The sequence below is a fragment of the Scyliorhinus torazame genome, chromosome 19 (genome assembly GCF_047496885.1).
Source record: "Scyliorhinus torazame isolate Kashiwa2021f chromosome 19, sScyTor2.1, whole genome shotgun sequence".
NCBI lineage: Eukaryota > Metazoa > Chordata > Chondrichthyes > Carcharhiniformes > Scyliorhinidae > Scyliorhinus > Scyliorhinus torazame.
In genome coordinates this window covers 126729745-126753045 of record NC_092725.1, presented here as the reverse complement: position 1 = coordinate 126753045, position 23301 = coordinate 126729745, and the positions used below count along the sequence as shown (strand labels likewise).

The following is a 23301-nucleotide window of genomic DNA, read 5'->3' as shown; positions in this document are numbered from 1 at the left end:
TTGAACTATCTCTTGGTAAAGATAGAAGCAGAGGGATTTAAAATTAAAAACAAGGTGATATTGGATAGGCTGCCTGTACTTAAAGTTGATGAGGCACCAGGCGTGGATGAGATGCTGAAGGATACTGAAAGAACTAAGAGTGGAATTGGTACTGGCCATAATCTTCCTTCGATTCGGGGAAATGCCATAATTGCACCTTTGTTCAAAAAGTGTAAAGTTAAGCCCGGTAACTACAGTCCAGCCGGTTTAACCTCAGTGGTGGGAAGGGCAGTACAGTGGTTTGCACTGCTGCCTGCAGCGCTGAGGACCCGGGTTTGATCATGGCCCGGGTCGCTGTCCGTGTGGAGTTTGCACATCCCCCCCCCCCCCCCCCCCCCCCCCCCGCCGTGTTTGCGTGGGACTCACCCCCACAACCCTAAGATGAGCAGCGTAGGTGGATTGGCCATACTAAATTGCCCCTTAATTGGAAAAAAAATTTAAAAAGAAAACCTCAGAGGTGGGGAAGCTCCTAGAAACAATAATTCAAAACAAAATTAATAGTCACTTGGACAAATGCAAGTTAATTCAGAATGACAGCACGGATTTGTTGAGCGCAAAATGGGTTTTGCTAACTTGCTGGAGTTTTTTGATGAAGCAACAAAGGGGGTTGATGAGGGTAATGCGGTTGATGTGTTCTACACGGACTTCCAAAAGGCATTTGATATAGTGCCACATAACAATCTGTGAACAAATTTATAGCTCATGAAATAAAAGGACAGTCACAACATGGATAAAAATATAAGCCATGTGGCAGGAAGGAGAAAGTACGGCTGATGGATGTTTTGTTTTGGACTGAAGCAAGGTTGAAAGTGGAGTTTCCTCGGGGTTGGTGTTAGGACACCTGCCCTTTCTGAAATATACTGATGAGGTAGACCCTGGTGTACCGGGCACAATTTCAAAATCTGTGGACGATAGAAAACTTGGGAAATATTGGGATCTGTGAGGAGGATGGTGTAGGATTTTAAAAGGACATAGTCAGGTTGGCTTGATGGAATGGACAGCCAAGTGGCAGATGAAATTTAATGCATAGAAATTCAAAGTGATTCATTTTGGTAGGAAGAACGTTCGGAGAAGTAATATAACCGGTAAAATTCTAACGGGGATGCCGGAGCAGAGGGCCCTGGTGTGTATGTATCTGAATCAATGAAGGCGAAAGCACAGATTGACAGAGTGGTTCATAAGGTAAAGGGTATTCCAAGGCTGTATCAATAGGGCATAAAGTACAAAAACAAGGAAGTTACATTAAACTTGTATAGAACATTAGTTTGGACTCAACTAGAGTATTGAGTCCAGTTCTGGACACTACTCTTTAAAGAAGTTATGAAGACATTAGATAAAGATGAATGAGAATGGTTCCAGGGATGAAGAACTTCTTCAATTCCATAGATTGGAGAAGTTGGAACTCTTTTCCTTTCCAGAAGAGAGGTTGAGAGAAGATCTAATAGAGGTTTTCAAAACCATGAGGAAGCTGTACAAAGTAGATAAAGAAAAACTGTTCCCAATATTGGAAGTGTCAAGAACGAGAGGGTACAGATTTAAGATAATTGTCCAAAAAAGCAACGGTGACTGGAGGAAATCTACGGCGCGAGTAGTTGAGGAAATTCTCGGAGCAAGTGGTTAGGATCTGGAATGCACTGCATTCCAGTGGTGGGGGCAAGTTCAACTGCGGCATTCAAGAGCGAAATAAATTATCTGAAAAGGAAGCATAAACAGGGCTACATGGAGAAGGCAGGGGAGTTCTCCTTCAGAGAACTAGCACAGATATGACAGGGTGAATGGCCTCCTTCAGTACTGTGCAACAATTCTGTGACATTTAAGTATAAACTACCTGAGTTGCTGCTACGTCACTAGTGGGGCTATCTTAGGATTGGAACCTTAGGATTTGGAAGTCATATTCCATTTGGTTAAGTTGACTGCCAACATCTTCCAGATGGTCGTACCCACGCTCCTAACCCCACCTACCTATTTCTAGGACATTGGGACTGGTTCTGGGGAAAGTAGGATCCGTATAAGCCGGGGGGGGGGGGGGGGGCTACACCTAAATAGGACCAGGATGAATGTCCTTGCAGGGCGGCTTGCTAGTGTTGTTGGGGAGGGTTTAAATTAGATTGGCAGAGGGATGGGAACCAGAGGGCAGATTCAGATAAGACAAATTCAGAGCAAAGAGCGAGAGACAAAAAGTTAATGAGTGACTCTGAAAAGGCAACGGTGAAAAGGTTTACGGCACAAGAATGTCGCAATTTTAAATAGTATTTATTTAAACATAAGGAGTATAGCACAGAAAGCCGATGAGCCAAGGACAGAGATGGAGACATGGCAGCATATTAGCATTGTTACAATGGCTTAAAGAGAGGCACAAATGGCAGCTCAATATTCCTGGATGCAGGGTATTCAGGCATGGTAGAGAGGGGTTAATAAGGCAGGGGTGAAGCATTAGTGGCTAAAGAATCAATTATAGCTGTGCGAAATGATACAGAAAGCATCAAATGAGACAATATGGGCTGCACTCAGAAATAAAAAGGGGTGGCCACACTACGAGGAGTACTATGGGTCCCCAAACAGTGAGAAGGAGCTAGAAGAGCAAATATGTAGGCATATTTCTGAGTGCAAAAACAATAGGGAAGTAATAGTTTGGGACTTCATATGTCAACTGGGATACAAACAGTGCAAATGGCACAGAAAGTACATAATTCTTGAAATGCATTCAAGAGAACTTTATTAACCAGCATATAAAAAGCCCAATGAGAGGGAGTGCAATTGTAGATTTAGGGCGGGACTCCCCGTTTCCCAGACTATGTGCCCCCACCAGCGGGGAATCAGGACTGCGTCCCAATGGCACTAGGTGAGTCATCATGGTGGGAATCTCGTACCTTGACAATGCAACATTATGCAGAGCGGCGAAAACACCGGTGGCATTTAAACAAAGGGAGGTTTAAACTTACTGCAATTCGGCAGCTAGGGCAGTAAAAAGGGGTCGTGGCGAGGCCTCCGCAAATGCTCCTATTCTCCGAGGGGAGGACCCCAGGAACAGCTAGGCTGCACCTTTCTCAGCTCCCCAGTTTGGACGTTCGGAAGAGAAATGTGGATCTCCAGAGCAAGGGGAGCAAAAATGAGCCGAATGAAATGAAATGAATGAAAATGAAAATCGCTTATTGTCACAAGTAGGCTTCAAATGAAGTTACTGTGAAAAGCCCCTAGTCGCCACATTCCGGCGCCTGTTCGGGGTGGCTGTTACAGGAACTGAACCGTGTTGCTGGCCTGCCTTGGGCTGCTTTCAAAGCCAGCGATTTAGCCCTGTGCTAAACAGCCCCTGCTGTAAACCGATGGTGACTGCCACTTGCTCGCAAGGGTGGGCCCAAACTTATTTCGGTCAGGGCCAGTTGAATCACTCCCCAACAGAGAATTGGGAGAAAAGAAAATTGGTGGGAGCTGGAGGGAGGGAGGGGAAGTGGAGTGATACTTCATTAGAATCAGAGGCAAGTCGCCATTCAAGGAGAGATGCAGGAATAAAAGAAAAACTGATTATATTCCTTAGGAGAAAGTTTCTAACAGTTGCATTATTGCAACCTCCCAGCGTGTGCTATGATTTTCGAGCCATTAAAGTGAACGGGTGGAAAATCATAAGGGGCACATCATTTCCTGATGTTAGCTCCAAGTTGGGCGCAATTGTGAAATTTACCTTCTCGCCTTTTGCTAACTTTGTCAGCACGTGGACGTCAAATCTGGAACGCAGTAGGGACCGAGGAGGGTTGGCGCTGCCAAACCTGGGGAGCTACTACTGGGCAGCAAATGTGGCGATGATCCGCAAGTGGGTTATGGAGGGAGATGGAGTCCTGTAAAGGAACGAGCCTGGGGGCGTTGGTGACAGCACCGCTGCCGCTCTCGCCGACAAAGTATACCACGAGCCCGGTGGTGGCGGCAACGCTAAGGATCTGGGGCCAGTGGAGACGGCACCGAGGTGCAATGGGAGCATCAGTGTGATCCCCGATCAGGGGTAACCACCGGTTTGTCCCGAGGAAGATGGAAGGGGGGTTCCAGAGCTGGCATCGGGCGGGGATTGGAAGAATGGGGGACCTCTTCATCGACGGGACGTTTGCGAGCCTAGGGGCACTGGAGGAGAAGTTCGAGTTACCCCCGGGAAATGCCTTTATTATATGCAGGTGAGGGCTTTTGTGAGGCGACAGGTGAGGGAATTCCCGTTGCTTCCGGCACAAGAAGTTCAAGATAGGGTGATCTCGGGTGTATGGGTCGGGGAGGGCAAGGTGTCGGAAATACACCAGGAGTTGAAAGAAGAGGGGGAAGCGCTGGTAGAAGAGTTGAAGGGTAAATGGGAGGAGGAGCTGGGGGAGGAGATCGAGGAAGGTCTGTGGGCTGATGCCCTAAGTAGGGTTAATTCCTCCTCCTCGTGTGCCAGGCTCAGCCTGATACAATTTAAGGTGGTCCACAGAGCACACTTGACGGGGGCGAGGTTGAGTAGGTTCTTTGGGGTAGAGGACAGATGTGGAAGGTGCTCAGGGAGCCCGGCGAACCATGTCCATATGTTTTGGTCATGCCCGGCACTGGAGGGGTTCTGGAGAGGAGTGGCGGGAGCAATATCTCAGGTGGTGAAAGTCCAGGTCAAGCCAAGCTGGGGGCTAGCAATATTTGGAGTAGTGGACGAACCGGGAGTGCAGGAGGCGAAAGAGGCCGGCATTCTGGCCTTTGCGTCCCTAGTAGCCCGGCGAAGGAACTTGCTAATGTGGAAGGAGGTGAAGCCCCCCAGCCTGGAGGCCTGGATAAATGATATGGCGGGGTTCATAAAGTTGGAGAGGATTAAGTTCGCCTTGAGAGGGTCTGCGCAGGGGTTCTACAGGCGGTGGCAACCGTTCCTAGACTATCTCGCGGAGCATTAGAGGAAGGTCGGTCAGCAGCAGCAGCAACCTTGGGCGGGGGGGGGGGGGGGGATGGAGGGGACGTCCTGGGAGGGGGTGGGGGAAAGGGGGGACTGCCTGGGAGGGTGGATGAGCAAGAGATAACATGAAGGGTTGGGGAAACTGGCACGTACGGGTGAGGGCCAGTGTACAAAGCTGTGTAAATATATCATTTTGCCATGTATATATCTTGCTCTGCGCGATTTCTCGTTTTTTTGTTTGTTTTTTTGTTTTTGTCATGAACGGGGGGGGGGGGTTATTGTTTGTAAGGGAGAAAAATTGTGTTAAAAAACTTTAATAAATATATATTTTTTTTTAAAAGTGGACGTCAAATATAAAACCTCTTGCCAAGACTGATTTTTGCTGAAAATATTTAATTGCACAGCAGCAAAGATGGGATTTATCTTTGGATGTATATAACATTAAAAGATCAGCCCTGAAGGAAAGACTGAGAGTAGAACAATGCGAAGAATACCTTGAAGTAAATTACTGCTCCTCTGGAGTTAGATAAAAGGTAGGGATGTTACTGTGGGCTGATGTTTTCTCCAATACTTTGCAGTGAATAGTGCTGTACACTTGGCTACTAAAGGTGTATGCTACTTTCCATCTTTCACACTGCCAAAAATCAGCATTGATCAATAATATCAAAATCAATATTAATACCCCAGACGTTTTACGCCACCCCACACGTAACATTTTAATTTACCTTAAAGTATTTTTGAGGTGATTTCTCGTCTTCCAAAGTATTGCTATTTCTCTTACTGCCAGGAGACCAGGATGCTTCAACTTTGATGGAACTTGTGGCCTCTTGACCAGTCGCCCCCACGGAGGTGTCCCCTGTGGTCCCGTCGCTAGTTTGAGGGGAGGAGGTGCACGCTGCTGTTGGATTTTTCTGTGCCTCGTCACATTCTCTGTGGTCAAGCTCCAGGCTTTGAGGGGACCAGCTATAATCTTGCGCAAATGCCAAATCTTCCGAAAAGGAGCATTCCCTCTGACGAGCCGTTTGGCCGTCACCTTCCTTTATTTCACCGGCTATATGCAACACAGGGTCATCCATGGCCTGCATGGGGGGCACCGCCGAATCAACCTGGGTTGAGTTGGTTGCTGCAAGTGTGGAAGGCACCCCCGAAGACATCCAACTCGGCTGTTGCTGGGACAGCGCTCCCTCAATGCACGAGGCGGGCCCCGCTTTGAGTAACTTCTCTTGCAGCAATTCGCGCAGTCGTGTGTTTCTGCGCGGGCTTTTGGCCGTCACTGCCTGAATAAAATGGTCCTCAGAAGTAACAACATAGACACGTTGACGCCCTCGTGAGATGGCGGTATAGATGTGCTGCCAGTTCTGTCTTCCTGCTGATCCTACAACATACACAACCGTGTCAGCCTCCGAGCCCTGCAATACAAGGTGGAGTTACATTACAAAAGATGCTCCAAAAATGCAGGACCTTAGCACAGACTAGCATGGCCCAGAGCTGAGTTGGTTCAGCTGATTTCCTCCAGGATCATAGTTGGATGCTATAACTAACTTCAGCATACCTAGATTTTTGATTGACGTTTCTATTCCTGATCGTTACCCAAGTATCTCCTGTTGGAAACTTAAGGAGCCCAATCAGCTACGACATCACCCACAATCAAACAATTGATGAATAACTGTCATCTACATGAAACGTCACTGCCTCAGTGGGGAGGTAGTGGTGTGCTGGTATTGTCACTCGACTAGTAACCCAGAGACCCAGAATAACCAGGGCTCGAATCCCACTATGGCAGATGGCAAAATTTGAATTCAATAAAAACCTGGAATTAAAAGTCTAATGATGACCATGAAACCATTGTTGATTGCCATAAAAACCCATCTGGTTCACCAATGTCCTTTAGGGAAGGAAAACTGTCACCTTACCTGGTCTGGCCTACACGTGACTCCAGACCCACAGCAATGTGGTTGACTCTTAAATGCTCTCAACGATGGGCATTAAATGCTGGCCCAGCGACGCCCACATCCCGTGAATGAATGAAAAAATACTTTGACCTTCTTCTGCCAGATCATTGAAAATTACATGTCGTTTGAGAGAGTTTGAAGGTTTTCAAGGTTATAGACTTGCCACACGACCCCCATCCTGGGAAAGGCCCCCCGACCTGAGCCCCTCCAGCCCAGAATGAGAGGTCCCGACTCCAACCTACCTTGAAGGACCCTTCTCAGCACCCTGGAGGTAAGTGTAGAGAGGTTACTCACCCCCTTGCTCCCCCTCAGTGTCACTAGTGTCTGGTCCCCGCTTTTAGTGGCCAATAGCGATTCACACCCATGGGACCTCCAGCTAGAGGGGAGCGGGAGCATCCCGGGAGGGCGCAGCATTCCACTTCAATCTCACTAATGAGATTGAAATGTACGCTCATCGGTTCGGAGCAGCTTCTCGCCGTTTCTGGGCGATAATTTGATCTCGCCAAGGGGAGCAGGCTGGGAGACTCGCAACTGGTTTGACGCACGGCGAGAATCTCATTTTGGGCCTCACGCCCGATTCAACGGCCCAACAAGAATCCCGGAAAGGGCCAACAGCTCCAGAGAATCTCCCCTGGGGAGTGTGCCTGCAGTTCCATGATTTTTCCCAGGTAATGGGTAGAGACAGAAATAACCAGAGACACAATGGAACACGCAACCTATTTTCATATCGTTAAGTTTAGGCATTTTGTCTGTGTAGTGAATTTAAAACTGCTGCGCCACATGACAGTCTTGGCACAATTCTGCTCCGAGTGCACGTTAATAGGATGTCGCCCTACTGCTGCTTCACGGCGCTGAGGACCCGGGTTTGATCCCGGCCCCGGGTCACTGTCCATGTGGAGTTTGCACATTCTCCCCAAGTCTGCGTGGGTCTCACCCCCCACAACCCAAATAGATGTGCAGGTTAGGTGGACTGGCCACACTAAATTGACCCTTAATTGGGAACAAATAATTGGGTACTCGGAATTTATTTTTATAAAAAGGTTGTAGCTGTGCAGCCGCATTGCCAGCTTTGGCCCTGGCCGGTGCCTACTCCATCACATTTAATGGGGTAACTGAGCAAACAATCAGATTGCGCCTGGAAACGCAACCTTTGCCTAAGCCAGAGGCAGCCCACCAGCATAGCCAAAGCTCCACGCAACCTCAATGGCTAAAGTGCTGCTCATTGGTGTAGGAAGAGATGACACTGCCCAAGAGATGTGTTGAGTCACTCTTCTTACCTGAAACGTATGGATTGTTCTGGCCCACGCATGCTGCAGCCTGCATTCTCTCATTATTTCTTTATACTTCACGAAGATTTGCCGATTTTCCTTATCATCCAGTAGCAAGTACTCTGTGCTTCTATTCTGAACCTGTTCAGTTTTATGCTGCAAACCAACAAGAAAACAATTTTTTTTAAAAACTTATTTCCATTCAAATACAAGAAACTTTGGGGTAATTTTAACTTTAGTTGCCGAGTGTTAGCAAACCAATTTCTCGCTTCACACCCTTCCTTCTTTTCCTTGTCATTGGATTTGGGTGGATAAGAAATGTGATCAATTTGCTATTTATTGCCTTGGTAAAAATTAAAATTACTATGTAAAATTACTATTTACACAGAAACATACATAGAAAATAGCAGGAGGCGATTCAGCTATTCGAGCCTGCTCCACCATTCATTATGGCTGATCATCAAGTTCAATAGCCTGATCCCGCCTTCCCCTCATATCCCTTGATCCCTTTAGCCCCAAGAGCTATATCTAATTCCTTCCTGATTTTACACAACGTTTTGGCCTCAACTACTTCCTGCGGTAGCGAATTCCATAGCTTCACCACTCCCTGGGTGAAGACATTTCTCCTCACCCCAGTCCTAAAACGTTTACCCCTTATCTTCAAACTTTGACCCCTAGTTCAGAACTGCGTGGCCATAGAAGACAGGGGGTAGCAGTGGAAATTGTTTTTCCGAATGGAGGTCTGTAACTATTGGTGTTCCGCAGGTATCAGTACTGGGACCTCTGCTGTTTGTAATATAAATGACTTGGAAGAAAATGTAGCTGGTCTAATTAGCAAGTTTGCGGACGATACGAAGATTGCAGGAGTTGCGAATAGTGATGAAGATTTTCACAGAACACAGCAGGATATAGATAGGCTGCAAAATTGGGTGGAGAAATGGCAGATGCAATTTAACCTGGACAAATGAGAGGTGATGCATTTTGGTAGATCCAATTCAAGTGAGAGCTATAAAATGAATGGCAGAACCATCAGGAACATAGACACACAGAGAGATCTGGGGTATGGAAGGATGCAGGCGGTTGGTCTAGATGGGACAAGTGATTGGCGCAGTCTTGGAGGGCCGAAGGGCCTGTTCCTGTGCTGTGTTCTTTGTCCTAGTTCTGGAATCCTCCACCATCGAGAATCTACCCTGTCTAACCCTGTTAGAATTTAATAAGTTTCTACAAACTGAATGTAGGGAAAAGCGAGGTTTTCCCGATGAATGAGCTGGGGCAGTGGCTAATTTAGGGGGGATGCCATTTAGGGGCCATGGGTCAGGAGGGCCCTGCTCCAGAGGCAGAAGCAGCGTTGCCAAACTTGCTTCATTATTATTGGGCGGCCGAATGTGGACAAGGTGCGGCGGTGATGGGCAGGAGAAGGGGTAGAGTGGGTTAGGATGGAAGAGAAATCTTGTAAGGGGTCTAGTCTGAGGCTATGGTGATGGCAGCGTTGCGAATGGCGCCAAGTAGGTATTCAGGGAGCCCGGTGGTGCAGTCCACGGTGAAGATTTGGAATCAGCTGAGGAGGCATTTTAGGGTGGAAGGGATGTCGGTGCTAACGCCGCTCTGCGCGAATCATGGGTTTGAGCCGGGGGGGGGATGGAAAGTGTATACAGGAGGTGGAGGGAAGTGGGGCTGGTCAAGGTGAGGGATCTGTATTTGGAGGAAGGGTTTGCCAGTCTGGAGGAGCTACGGGAGAGGGTAGAGCTGCCGAGGGGTAGTGAGTTCAGGTATCTGCAGGTTAGGGACTTTGCGCGAAAGGTCTGGAGGGGGTTCCCTAGGTTGCCGGGATACACCCTGCTGGAGCGACTGCTGCTTCCAGATGTGGAAAGGGAGGGAAGAATTGGCGATATATACAAGTGGCTGGGGGAGCAGGGAGGTGAACTGGTGCCGAAGATCAAGGAGAAGTGGGAATGGGAGTTGGGAAGGGAGATCAATTGTGGAGTATGGAGCGCAGCACTGCATAGGGTAAACGGGACCTCCTCTTGTGCAAGGAAGGGCCTGATACAGTTTAAGGTGGTGCACAGGGTGCATATGACTTGGGCGAGAATGAATTTGCTCTTTCAGGGGGTAGCAGATGAGTGTGAGAGGTGTGGGCGGGGGTCAGCGAATCACACGCTCATGTATTGGGGTCGTGATAAATTGGGAAGATTCTGGGCAGGAATGTTCGCGGTCCTGGCCAGGATAGTGGAGGAGGAAATGGACCTGGAACCTTTGGTGGGGTTATTTGGGGTTTCAGAGAAGCCGGAGCTCATGGAGAGGAGGTAGGCCGATGTTGTGGCCTTCGCCTCTCTGTTTGCACGGCGGAAAATTTTACTGGTGGTCGACTTTGCCACCGGGGGTAGCGGCATGGTGCCATTCCTTCAGTTGGAGAAGATAAAGTATGAGTTAAGGGGCTCTGCAGTGGGGTTTGAGAAAAGGTGGGGGATGTTTGTGACCATGTTTGAGGAGCTGTTCGGCGCGCAGGGGGTGTGAAAAAGGGGGAAACGTTGTACAGAATGCTTAGTCGATTGCTGGGAAGTATGTTTCCCTGGGTGTTTATTTGTTTGAACCTGTTTTGATACATGTTTGTAATAAAATACATTTTTAAAAAGTATTTTATAAGTTTCTATGAGAGCCCCTCTCATTCTTCTAAACGCCAAATAATATAATCCTTTTTTTTCCAAATGAAGGAGCAATTTAGTTTGACCAATTCTCCTACCCTGCACATCTGCCTACAGATGTTGCCGGACCTGCTGAGTTCTACCAGAAGTCGTTGTTCTTGTTTCAGATTCCAGTATCTGCAGTATTTTGCTGATTATAGTAGCAGGCTAACCTGTTTTGGACAATTCCTTTACGTAGGGAGGAAGAGCAGACAACATCTATACTTTACAATTGTGTTGGCGACTCCAGAACAAAGTTCAACCTATCTTAAGATTCAGGGCTGGCGCGATCAAATGGCCACGCTGTGGCGGAAAAGCAGCTCGGCGCGGCACAGTGTGGTCGATAGAATCCGGAGACCCTGCTCCCAGGATCGAACCGGCTCACAACGCCTTGCGACATCTAACGCAATCTCGCAAGACGTTGCGACGTAAATCCTGCCCGTTGTGGGCGGGGTCACTTTTGAGCAAATCTGCATATTAGAGCGAACAGCTAGTCTCACTTTAATATGCAGTTTCTTGAGATACTGAGGCGTTGGGATCCACCCCATCACATCAGAGACCTTGGGTGAGTGCCGCTCAGCACTGGTCACTTCAAACGGGGACCAGATGGAACAGCACTCGTGGGGGTCTCCCAGGCCATTGGAGGGAGGCCCCCAATTGCATGCCCTTTGAGTGGGGTGGAACCCTGGCACCGCTAACATGGCACTATGGCATGCCACCTGGTTGCCAGCCTGGCACTGATAAGGTGCCACTGCTAGCTGGCATGGCACTGCCAGGGTGACAGGTTGGCATTGCCATGCTGCCAAACTGGCATTTTCTGTGTGTTGCCGATCGGGCGGAGGTGCCGGGGACCCTCCCATAGTGCATAGGGGCTTGAGGGGGGGGACTCGGAGATCGGAACGCCATTTTTAAATGCCATTCCGATCTCTCGTTGTACTGAGCAGTTGCGGCAAGCGGAGCTCCTCGCTGTAGAAAACGGGGCAATATTCGACTTCGGCCTCGCATTCCCCACTGAGTCCCCTTATTTAACGTGAGTGGCATTTTATAGCCATATACTTCTCAGTGCTGCAAACGCCAGGAAACACACAGCTAAACCCACTTGCAGATTTGGCACTTGACTTATCTAATCACTTCAATGTTGGAATCAATAAATCAAATAGAATAGTAATTAGATAGCAAAATAGCGTACAAGTCGGGAAAAGCCACGCTCAATCTGCACAATACTGCAATCAGATCAAACTTCACTGCTGTATTCAGTTCCAGTCAATGAATCACAGGGAAGTATTCAGGCGTCGGAGACGCTGCAGACTGATCTCCAAGTTTCAAAGGCTAGTGTTATGGGAAGACCAGAGCACCTTACAAAAACATGTATTTACATAAGTCTTCATGATATTTATTACACTAGCAGAGACCTATAAGGCTTGTGTGGTCAAATTAGCATTCTTACTGCAGAATTACTTCTTTTAAAACACAGAATTTCTAGTTATTCTTTCTCCAAATATTCTTAACAGAGCTTCTCCCCGTGAAAAACAGACCTAGGAATATAAATACAAGTTTACTCAAGAGTCTGGCCTTGGACCTGCTTATGGACAGAAAATATCTAACCGGGAACTGGGCAGGTTTATATCTGCTGGGCTCAATAGTATTCCCGGATTAAGTACTCAATTTCCTTGAAATTTGCCTGTTTTAATTTCAGCGTCCATCAATGTTGAAAAGTTTCCGAATTACAAACCCTGTTCCATTACAAAGTCCTTGTTTAAGATTCAAGTTTCGGAACAAGATTGTAACTGCTCCTTCCTTGGGTCTAAGTTTTCCAGGCGACATCCCCACTGGAATTCAACTGTGTAGGAACTATGGAGAGTATAGATTGCTGTGACCTTCTTCATTCACAGAATCAATGTTGACATATTCTTTCTGAGAAGATGAGTTAAGATGGATAAAAACGGCCTCGTTCAATTATGTCTTTACTCTGACCTGCTATCTGTGATCTTATGAGGTCTGATCGCTCGTCATCTCCATCCAATGGCACCAATGGAAATCATGTCAAGTGTGCGCAGATTTGGGCATGGCCGTGATGTCACCAGCATCAATGAGTCTTGGCGCATTAAAAAGGAGCGCACGCACGCAAAGTCCCGGAGGATTTCCAGCACCCGGGGAACCTCTACCTGCAACAATCCCTTATTCCTTCATGGAATACATGGCAAAGCCAGCATATGTTGCCCACTCCCCCTTAACTGAGTGGCTAGCTAGGCTATTTCAGAGGGCAGTTAAGAGTTCACCACACTGATGTGGATCTGGAGTCACATGCAGGCCAGGCTTGGGAAGGACGGCAGATTTATTTTCCTGAAAGAATGCCACTAAACCAAATGGGCTTTTAGAAGAATCGTTGATGATTTCATGGTCACCATGACTGAGACTATCTCTATATTCCAGATTTATTAATGGTATTTAAATTCCACCAGCTGCCATTGTGGGATTGGGACCCATGTCCTCAGATCATTAACATACTGTGGATGCTGCAATCTGGATGCTGGAAATACGCAGCAGGTCTGCCAGCATCCATAAGGAGAGAAAGAGAGTTAACATTTCGAGTTGGGCACATTGTTGCTCTCGGAAATTAACGATAAGTTTGGCAACTTTAGATTTTGACCTTCGTTCTCCATCTTGAACCCCACTTTCTTTCTTTTAATATTACATGCACGTATTGCCTCAATGTAAAACACACCTTCCCCCTCTCACACCAGGCCCTCTCTGCCTTTTGATCTTAAAGTTGCTCCTTTTTGTTGCAGTTTCTACAGTTCAAGCACATTCTCCCGCCTTTCAGTTCTGATGAAGAGTCAAAGGACTCGATACGTTAACTCTGTACCTGCTGAGTTTTTCCAGAGCACTCTGGTCCTCTTTCTCAGCCTGGGCCTAAGGATTACTAGTCCAGTGATCTACCACTAGTTGGCTATCTCCCTAGTCAACACATTGAGGGGAGCAAATGAGGAAAGAGTTGCGAGGAGAAGCAAACGTGGAATCTTCTCATTAAAAAATGTTACTAGTTCAGCTCCCATAAAGTCTTATTGTTCATGTATCATTTCGCATAGTTAATTAAATGAGCAGAACAACATAATTATTCATCCTAATTCCTTGCAACCATTTATGTGGCAAGATCCTGTCTATTAACAGCAAATTAGTAAACGCACGGTTCACCTGAAGAATAAAAAAGATTTCTCCATTACACAGACGAATGTGCTTCTCTTTCTCTGCCTCTTTCTTCACTTTTGGTTCTGATTCTTCTGTGAATTCTCTGATGTAACCGTTCTTTGTGCAGCATACTTTGTCCCCAACCTGGAACACAGTCTTATTTTTATCATTCCTGAAATACAAATCAAATTTGTGCAACTTTAATGAGGATGGCATTTCACTTTTTGAACTCTGACAAATCCAGTCAAACTGCAAGAACACAATTTTCATCAAAGACACCAATATTAAATCACAATCAAAGAACAAAGAAAAGTACAGCACAGGAACAGGCCCTTCGGCCCTCCAAGCCCGTGCTGACCATGCTGCCCGACTAAACTACAATCTTCCACACTTCCTGGGTCCATATCCCTCTATTCCCATCCTATTCATGTATTTGTCAAGATGCCCCTTAAATGTCACTATCGTCCCTGCTTCCACCACCTCCTCCGGCAGCGAGTTCCAGGCACCCACTACCCTCTGTATAAAAAAACTTGCCTCGTACATCTACTCTAAATCTTGCCCCTCGCACCTTAAACCTATGGCCCCTAGTAATTGACCCCTCTACCCTGGGAAAAAGCCAGTATAAACTAAATAATGCAGAAACTTGAGTGTAAGCACAGTGCCGACAAGGGTGTCCAAAATACTGGCCTAAATCAACTCTATTGGTGCATATCTTGCCAAAATGGCAGCACGGTAGCACAGTGGTTAGCACTGTTGCTTCACAGCGCCAGGATCTCAGGTTCGATCCCCGGCTTGGGTCACTGTCTGTGCGGAGTCTGCACGCTCTCCCCGTGTCTGCGTGGGTTTCCTCCGGGTGCTCCGGTTTCCTCCCACAAGTCCCGCAAGACCTGCTTGTTAGGTGAATTGGACATTGTGAATTCTCCCTCAGTGTACCCGAACAGGCGCCGGAGTGTGGCGACTAGGGGCTTGTTGGGTGAATTGGACATTCTGAATTCTCCCTCAGTGTAACTGAACAGGCGCCGGAGTGTGGCGACTAGGGGCTTGTTGGGTGAATTGGACATTCTGAATTCTCCCTCTGTGTACCCGAACAGGCGCCAGACGAGGGGTTTTTCACAGTAACCATTGCAGTGTTAATGTAAGCCTACTTGTGACAGTAAAGATTATTATTATTATTAAAATCTCAACCTTTCCTACCTCTCTACCTGATAGTTTGCACTCAATTCTCCACCATCTGACTATCTGAATAATTATTCACTCCCAAGTGCAGGAAGCATGCAAACGATGAGGATAAAATTGTATGCAAGTTACACTTAAAGGGAGTTGTAGGCAATTAAAAGGAGGACGCAGAATAGGGGGACATATTTCTAGACCATTGAAAAGGCTCCAAAGGTGCGGGACAGTGGTGCTGTGGTTAGCACTGCTGCTTCATGGCGCCGAAGACCCGGATTCGATCCCGGCCCCGGGTCACTATCCGTGTGGAGTTTGCACATTCTCCCCGTGTCCGCGTGGGTTTCACCCCCACAACCCAAAGATGTACAGGGTAGGTAGATTGGCCATGATAAAATTGCCCCTTAATTGGAAGAAAAATGATTGGGTCCTCTAAATTCAGTGGCTTCAGTGGTCTCCATGCCCCCCACCCCCAACGCCTGAGCCTGTTTAAATTTGCTTAAAGACTCATTTAAATATTTGGGTATGTTCAGGTCCAACGAGGCGGGATCCAGATTGTATTGGGCGCTAGTTAGGGAGCTGGAGGAATAGCTGGAGATTCGGTGGGCACAACGCAGCCAGAAAATCGCTCCCACCCCCATTGTTTTAAATGAAACAACGAAGATCTGCTACTTAAGAATACCACCTGAACCATTTTAGAAGTTTCATTCTTAGCTGTCTCGAGATAGAAAACGATTTCCTTTGATGGAGCTGTCTAGAACTACGGTAGTACCATGGACAGCACGGTAGCATTGTGGTTAGCACAATTGCTTCACAGAGCCAGGGTCCCAGGTTCGATTCCGGCTTGGGTCACTGTCTGTGCGGAGTCTGCACGTTCTCCCCGTGCCTGCATGGGTTTCCTCCGGGTGCTCCGGTTTCCTCCCACAGTCCAAAGATGTGCAGGTTAGGTGCTAAATCGCCCTTAGTGTCCAAAATTGCCCTTCGTGTTGGGTGGGGTTACTGGGTTATGGGGAGAGGGTGGAGGTGTGGACCTTGGGTCGGGTGCTCTTTCCAAGAGCCGGTGAAGACCCGATGGGCCGAATGGCCTCCTTCTGCACTGTAAATTCTATGATTCAAAAGAACCAAGTGGCGTAGCCTTGCGAAGAATCTCGGCTACTCAAGGGGGGGATGTCAGAAAGCACTTGTTCATACTGAGGGTGGTGGAATCTGAAACTCCCGAATGGCTATTCATGCCAGCTCAACTGAAAATGTGAAAATTTGGTTACAGAATACGGGTGTGTAGCTCGAATTAAGGTCAGCCATGATCAAATTGAATGGCAGAACAGATAAGAGGGGCTGAATGGCCTACACCAATGTTCCGAACAGCTGGGCGGCGACACTAACAGAAGCTGTTTGTGGCCTTTATGTTTCTTTTATAAACTGTAATTGTATTTTACTCATGGTCTGTCACAATGCAGTAATTTACTAAACTTGGTATTCAGTGGAAAATTTTACTATAAAAACTCTTATGTCTGGGTTTGGGGGGTGTTTAATGGGGTGTTTTCTCAGCAGTTACAGTGCTGGGAAACACCCCGTGATTTAACGGCATTTTACTGTTCTTTGTCCTCAGGGAGTTTCTCTCTGCCAAGGCCACATTTAAGAGTCATTTCCTGCTGGCGAGTTTGAAAGACTCCTCACAGATGAGGCACCATTTTGTTTGGCTGCCCGATCATCATCCACCAACAGCCCCCCCCCCCCCCGCCCCCCCCCATATCTCGGGAAGGCCCCCAGGAACACCCCCTCACCCCTCCACCTGGTAAGTCTTCCCGTGCCCGGTCCCTCAGCACCCTGGAAGTACTCCTGCCAAACTGGCAGCGCTACCTGGGCATTGGGGACACTGCCAGGGTGCCAGGTTTGCAGTGCCAAGGTGCCCAGATTCCAGAGGCAGGAAGCCGTGTGATATATATCTCATCACGGTTTGTTCATCTCTAGTATTTTCCAGTCCTTTGGGCGGCACGGTAGCACAGTGGGTTGCACTGTTGCTTCACAGTTCGATTCCCAGCTTGGGTCACTGTCCGTGAGGAGTTTGCATGTTCTCCCCCTGTCTGCGTGGGTTTCTTCCGGGTGCTCCGGTTTCCTCCCAAAAGACGTGCTGTTAGGTGAATTAAATATTCTGAATTCTCCCTCCGTGTACCCGAACAGGCGCCGGTGTGTGGCGACTAGGGGCTTTTCACAGTAACGTCATTGCAGTGTTAATGTAAGCCTGCTTGTGATAATAAAGATTATTATTATTAAAATCTCTACCTTTCCTACCTTTACCTGCTGAGCACGTCAGACATACAAGAGAAAATACACGCAATACACCTAGCACCTCTCACCTAGTCAAATGGCCTGCATATTGCTTGCAGCAGAGTTCATTAATTAAGGCACAATCCATCCTGCATAAAAACAGGAAGTCAAAAGTTGTTACGCAGATTTATGCATCAGCTGACCTTTGAAGAATTGTTCAATATTGCAACAATCCAGTTTGAAGATAAACGCAGTGAGCATTTTTTAGATCATTGCAGCCGAGGATTATACATCAAAGCATTAAAATTACAGATGTTCAGGTGTGTCATCGCTCAAACTCCACCTAAACTGACCAGAAGAGGGTGCGTAACGTTACAATTTATGGTTGCACTTCGACATTTATTATGAAATATAGTGAGTTGAAAAGAATGAGAATTACAATTAAAGCCATACGAAAATCACCGTAAACAATCACTCCCTCTAAGGGCAGAAGGTGCTCAGTGGCAGCAGTGTGCGCCATCTACAAGGTGCAAGTCAATAGTCGGCGGCACGGTGGCGCAGTGGTTAGCACTGCTTCCTCATGGCACCGAGGACCTGGGTCCGGGTCACTGTCCGTGTGGAGTTTTCACATTCTCCCCGTGTTTGCGTGGGTTTCGCCCCCACAATCCAAAGATGTACAGGGTAGGTGGATTGACCGCGTTAAATTGCTCCTTAATTGGAATTTTTTTTTTTTTTTTGAATTTTCGCAAACCAGCTGTCCAGCCAAAGGTGCTAAAGCGGCTCCCAAATAATTGCGTCCCTGGGTGGGATCGAACCACCAATCTTGCGGTTAACAGTCAAACGTGTTAACCGATTGCGACACGGAGTCTACAAGACGCACTGCACAAGCCACGAAGATTCCTTCAACAGCACCTTTCAAACCCACTATTTCTGCCACCTCGAAAATGAAGGGCAGGAGGTGAATTGGAAACACAACCACCTGCAAACTCCCCTCCAAATCAGAAGTCATATTGACTTGGAACTCATCATCATTTGTTTCAGTGTCACTGGGTCACAAACCTGGGCCTCCTTGCCTATCAGCACTGTGAATGTACATACACTATGTTCACAGCAGCAGTTCAAGGCAGTGACTCAACAGTACCTTCTCTATTTTGTTGTAATTTCGAGTTCCCAATTCTTTTTATTTTCTAATTAAGGGGCAATTTAGCGTGGCCAATCCACCTACACTGCACATCTTTGGGTTGTGGGGGTGAGACCCACGCAGACACGGGGAGAATGTGCAAACTCCACACGGGATCGTACCTGGGTCCTCAGCGCTGTGAGCCTGCAGTGTTAACCCACCGTGCCCCCCCCCCCTCCCCCAGCACCTTCTCAAAGGCTATTCCACACCCCATAAACAAAGTAAAAAATGGGAACAACTTCTCTTTGTATAAAGAGATGATATACCTCAAAGATGGTTAAGGGTACAAAGAAACAGAGTGAAAGTAATTATTTTCTATTTTTATAACCTCTATTTTAGAGACCAAATTATGTTCATAAAGGGCCTCACGATAAATCTTAGTTGATATAAAGCTTTAAGCTTTAACCTACATACTACTCATTTTGTGATGAATAATATATTCAGCCAGTCTCAATTTACTGCACATGCCTTCTCAACCATGCCCCTTGCCTGAGGAGTGGTGACCTTCAGGTTAAATCACCACCAGTCAGCTCTCTCTCTCTTAAAGGGGAGAGTGGCCTATGGTCCTCTGGGACTGTGGCGACTTTTACCAAACTTTCATATTGCTGGCAGTAATGCTCACTCCTTCTACTGCCCTTCTCCTCCCCATTTCCTTTTTGCGACTGGGACCTTGGGGAAAAACACAACACTTTGACCCCATTACCAAATATCTGAAAAATATGTTTACCGTCTAAATGCAATGAACTGGGACGTCACATCATTTTCTAATCCTGGGGCTTCTTTTAGTAAATATTTGATAGCCTCTTGGAGAACTGCCAGCGATAAAAATATTTAGAAGCTGTCATGCATCCTTAAAATAAACATCACAACAACAAGTAACAATGAAGCTTCCGTGCCAACTTTAAATTAATTTAATCTTTAATGTAAGGATGCTATTTAATCAGTCCTTCATTCTTGTTACCAGTCTTCCTCTGTGCAAACCTGCATTCAACACGTGCAACGTTAGGCCCAAATTCAAACTCCCAGTCACGATCTTTAGATATTTGGTCTGCATAACGGTCTCAGTTAAAAGCATTAATTCGTGCTCAGCCATCATAAACCGTCAAGTGTCATTTAAAAAAATTTTTTACACAGCCCCATTGGCGGATTTGCAGGTGGCAGGGACAGTTACATTTCAAAGGTGGCCTTCACGCTCCCCTCCCACCAGCTCCCAACCTGTCCAACATTTTACAGTGGACAGGTGAGGCCTAGGGATATCTGCCAGCCCTTGCCCCGATTGAGGACTTTGATAACAATAGAGCTGCCAGCCAATCTCATGCGGGCATCCAGGGTCAGCAGGAAATCCCATCACCGGCAAAATTCTTCCCCAGAGTTACCGCTGATTTAAAACATCCCTTTCAGGTAGCAAGTCCAATGAAGTAAATGAACAATTTTCACACTCACCATGGGGGCCCAAATCACGGGGTAGAGAAACAAGAATGAATTTTTTATCAGGCGTTGGAACAGTGACATTTCTATCCTTTGATATGTGCATCACTGCATCGTATTCCAACCCTCTATACGTAGACTTCAATCCCATCTCAGCAATTCTGAATAATAAGAATTCATGAGAAAGTAAATGGTTACATCAAAAGAACATTATTCGAGAAAGTCTTTTGAAGATCTTTCAGAAATGACTCCCCCCCCCCCGCCCCTCCTCCCCCACTGTTTTTCACCTTCTCCTCTGAAGCCACTGACTTGTGGGTAGCAGTGACAATTAGTATCTTGCCCTGGAGGTGCTGACTTGCATAAAGCTGAGTGTGCAGGCCAGGCTGGACATGTGCAGCCCGACTGGCAGTTTGAATCGTGCTATTAAAGGGCACCTTGAGGAAGCAGGAGGGTAATTTCATGTTACACTCAGGGCCAGTGGGACTTGCACAGCTTTCGGTTCCCCTCGCAGAAGGACCAGCAGCCCATCCCTATCCATTGTTCACAGCTCATGCCGAAACAAAGTGAACACTGATCAGATAATCGATACATAAAAGGGAGAAAGAGTGAGCAACAATGCGAAAAGCAGGCAATGCGGCAGCAGAAGTGCTGCAAAAAGTTGACAAAGTAAGAACAGGAAATCCTAATGCAAACATCAAAAACATTTCAACGCAAACGTGGGACCATCAGGATTCTCAGAGCAAACTAGCCAAGATTAGGATTCTCGGAGATGGGCAGCACGGTGGCACAGTGGTAAGCACTGCTGCCTCACGGCGCCAAGGACCCGGGTTCGATCCCGGCCCTGGGTCACTGTCCGTGTGGAGTTTGCAAATTCTCCCGGTGTCTGCTTGGGTTTCGCCCCCACAACCCAAAGATGTGTAGGGTAGGTGGATTGGCCATACTAAATTGCCCCTTAATTGGAATTTTTTTTAAAAAAAGGATTCTCGGAGCAGGTTGTTCAGGATCAGGATTCTCGGAGCAAACTATTCAGGATTTTCAGAACACGTTTGGTCAGTATTCATAGAATCCCCACAGTGCAAAAGACCATTCGGCCCATTGTGTCTGCACTGGCCCTCTGAAACAGCACTCTACCCAGGTCCACTCCCTGCCAACTCCATAACCTAACCTGCACATTCCTGGACACTAAGCGGCAATTTAGAATGGCCAATCCACCTAACCTGCACATCTTTGGGCTGTGGGAGGAAACCGGAGCACCCAGAGGAAACCCACGCAGACACATGGAGAACGTGCAAACTCTACACAGTCACTCAAGGTCATAATCGAACCCGGTCCCTGCCGCTGTGAGGCAGCAATGCGAACTATTGCGTCACCATGCCGAGTCTGGATTCTCGGAGCAAATTAGTCAGGATTCTCAGAACAAGCTAGTCAGGATTCTCGGAGCAAACCAGTCGGGATCATTGGAGCAAACTAGTCAGGTTCTGCAGAGAATTTTAATCAGCATCCGCGGAGCAATCTAGTCAGGAGCCTCGGAGCAAACTAGTCAGGAGCTCGGAGCAAACTAGTCAGGAGCTCGGAGCAAACTAGTCAGGAGCCTCAGAGCAAACTAGTCAGGAGCTCGGAGCAAACTAGTCAGGAGTCTCAGAGCAAACTAGTCAGGAGCCTCGGAGCAAACTAGTCAGGAGCTCGGAACAAACTAGTCAGGAGCCTCGGAGCAAACTAGTCAGGATCTCAGAGCAAACTAGTCAGGAGCTCGGAGCAAACTAGTCAGGAGCCTCGGAGCAAACTAGTCAGGAGCTCGGAGCAAACTAGTCAGGAGCCTCAGAGCAAACTAGTCAGGAGGTCGGAGCAAACTAGTCAGGAACTCGGAGCAAACTAGTCAGGAGGTCGGAGCAAACTAGTCAGGAACTCGGAGCAAACTAGTCAGGAGCCTCAGAGCAAACTAGTCAGGAGCTCGGAGCAAACTAGTCAGGAGCTCGGAGCAAACTAGTCAGGAGCCTCAGAGCAAACTAGTCAGGAGCTCGGAGCAAACTAGTCAGGAACTCGGAGCAAACTAGTCAGGAGCTCGGAGCAAACTAGTCAGGAGCCTCAGAGCAAACTAGTCAGGAGCTCGGAGCAAACTAGTCAGGAGCCTCGGAGCAAACTAGTCAGGAGCTCGGAGCAAACTAGTCAGGAGCCTCGGAGCAAACTAGTCAGGAGCTCGAGCAAACTAGTCAGGAGCCTCAGAGCAAACTAGTCAGGAGCTCGGAGCAAACTAGTCAGGAGCTAGGAGCAAACTAGTCAGGAGCCTCAGAGCAAACTAGTCAGGAGCTCGGAGCAAACTAGTCAGGAGCTTGGAGCAAACTAGTCAGGAACTCGGAGCAAACTAGTCAGGAGCTCGGAGCAAACTAGTCAGGAGCCTCAGAGCAAACTAGTCAGGAGCTCGGAGCAAACTAGTCAGGAGCCTCGGAGCAAACTAGTCAGGAGCCTCGGAGCAAACTAGTCAGGAGCCTCGGAGCAAACTAGTCAGGAGCCTCAGAGCAAACTAGTCAGGAGCTCGGAGCAAACTAGTCAGGAGCCTCGGAGCAAACTAGTCAGGAGCTCGGAGCAAACTAGTCAGGAACTCGGAGCAAACTAGTCAGGAGCTCGGAGCAAACTAGTCAGGATCTCAGAGCAAACTAGTCAGGAGCTCGGAGCAAACTAGTCAGGAGCTCGGAGCAAACTAGTCAGGAACTCGGAGCAAACTAGTCAGGAGCCTCAGAGCAAACTAGTCAGGAGCTCGGAGCAAACTAGTCAGGAGCTCGGAGCAAACTAGTCAGGAGCCTCGGAGCAAACTAGTCAGGAGCTCGGAGCCAACTAGTCAGGAGCCTCGGAGCAAACTAGTCAGGATCTCGGAGCAAACTAGTCAGGAGCCTCAGAGCAAACTAGTCAGGATCTCAGAGCAAACTAGTCAGGAGCTCGGAGCAAACTAGTCAGGAACTCGGAGCAAACTAGTCAGGAGCTCGGAGCCAACTAGTCAGGAGCTCGGAGCAAACTAGTCAGGAGCCTCGGAGCAAACTAGTCAGGAGCTCGGAGCAAACTAGTCAGGAGTCTCAGAGCAAACTAGTCAGGATCTCAGAGCAAACTAGTCAGGAGCTCGGAGCAAACTAGTCAGGAGCCTCAGAGCAAACTAGTCAGGATCTCAGAGCAAACTAGTCAGGAGCTCAGAGCAAACTAGTCAGGAGCCTCAGAGCAAACTAGTCAGGAGCCTCGGAACAAACTA

General features: G+C 47.6%; 1 protein-coding gene across 1 annotated transcript in view; it reads right to left on the bottom strand.

Moving 5' to 3' along the window:
• The window catches only part of helb (helicase (DNA) B), a 78534-nt gene that overhangs the window by 2521 nt on the left and 52712 nt on the right, over window positions 1–23301 (bottom strand). Inside the window, exons 7-12 of the mRNA XM_072485192.1 lie at window positions 20079–20224; window positions 19363–19447; window positions 17545–17604; window positions 14027–14192; window positions 8160–8306; window positions 5656–6339 (exon numbers count right to left, since the gene is read on the bottom strand). Of these exons, the coding sequence (XP_072341293.1) occupies window positions 5656–6339; window positions 8160–8306; window positions 14027–14192; window positions 17545–17604; window positions 19363–19447; window positions 20079–20224 (1288 nt within the window). The remainder of the gene's footprint in view (window positions 1–5655; window positions 6340–8159; window positions 8307–14026; window positions 14193–17544; window positions 17605–19362; window positions 19448–20078; window positions 20225–23301) is intronic.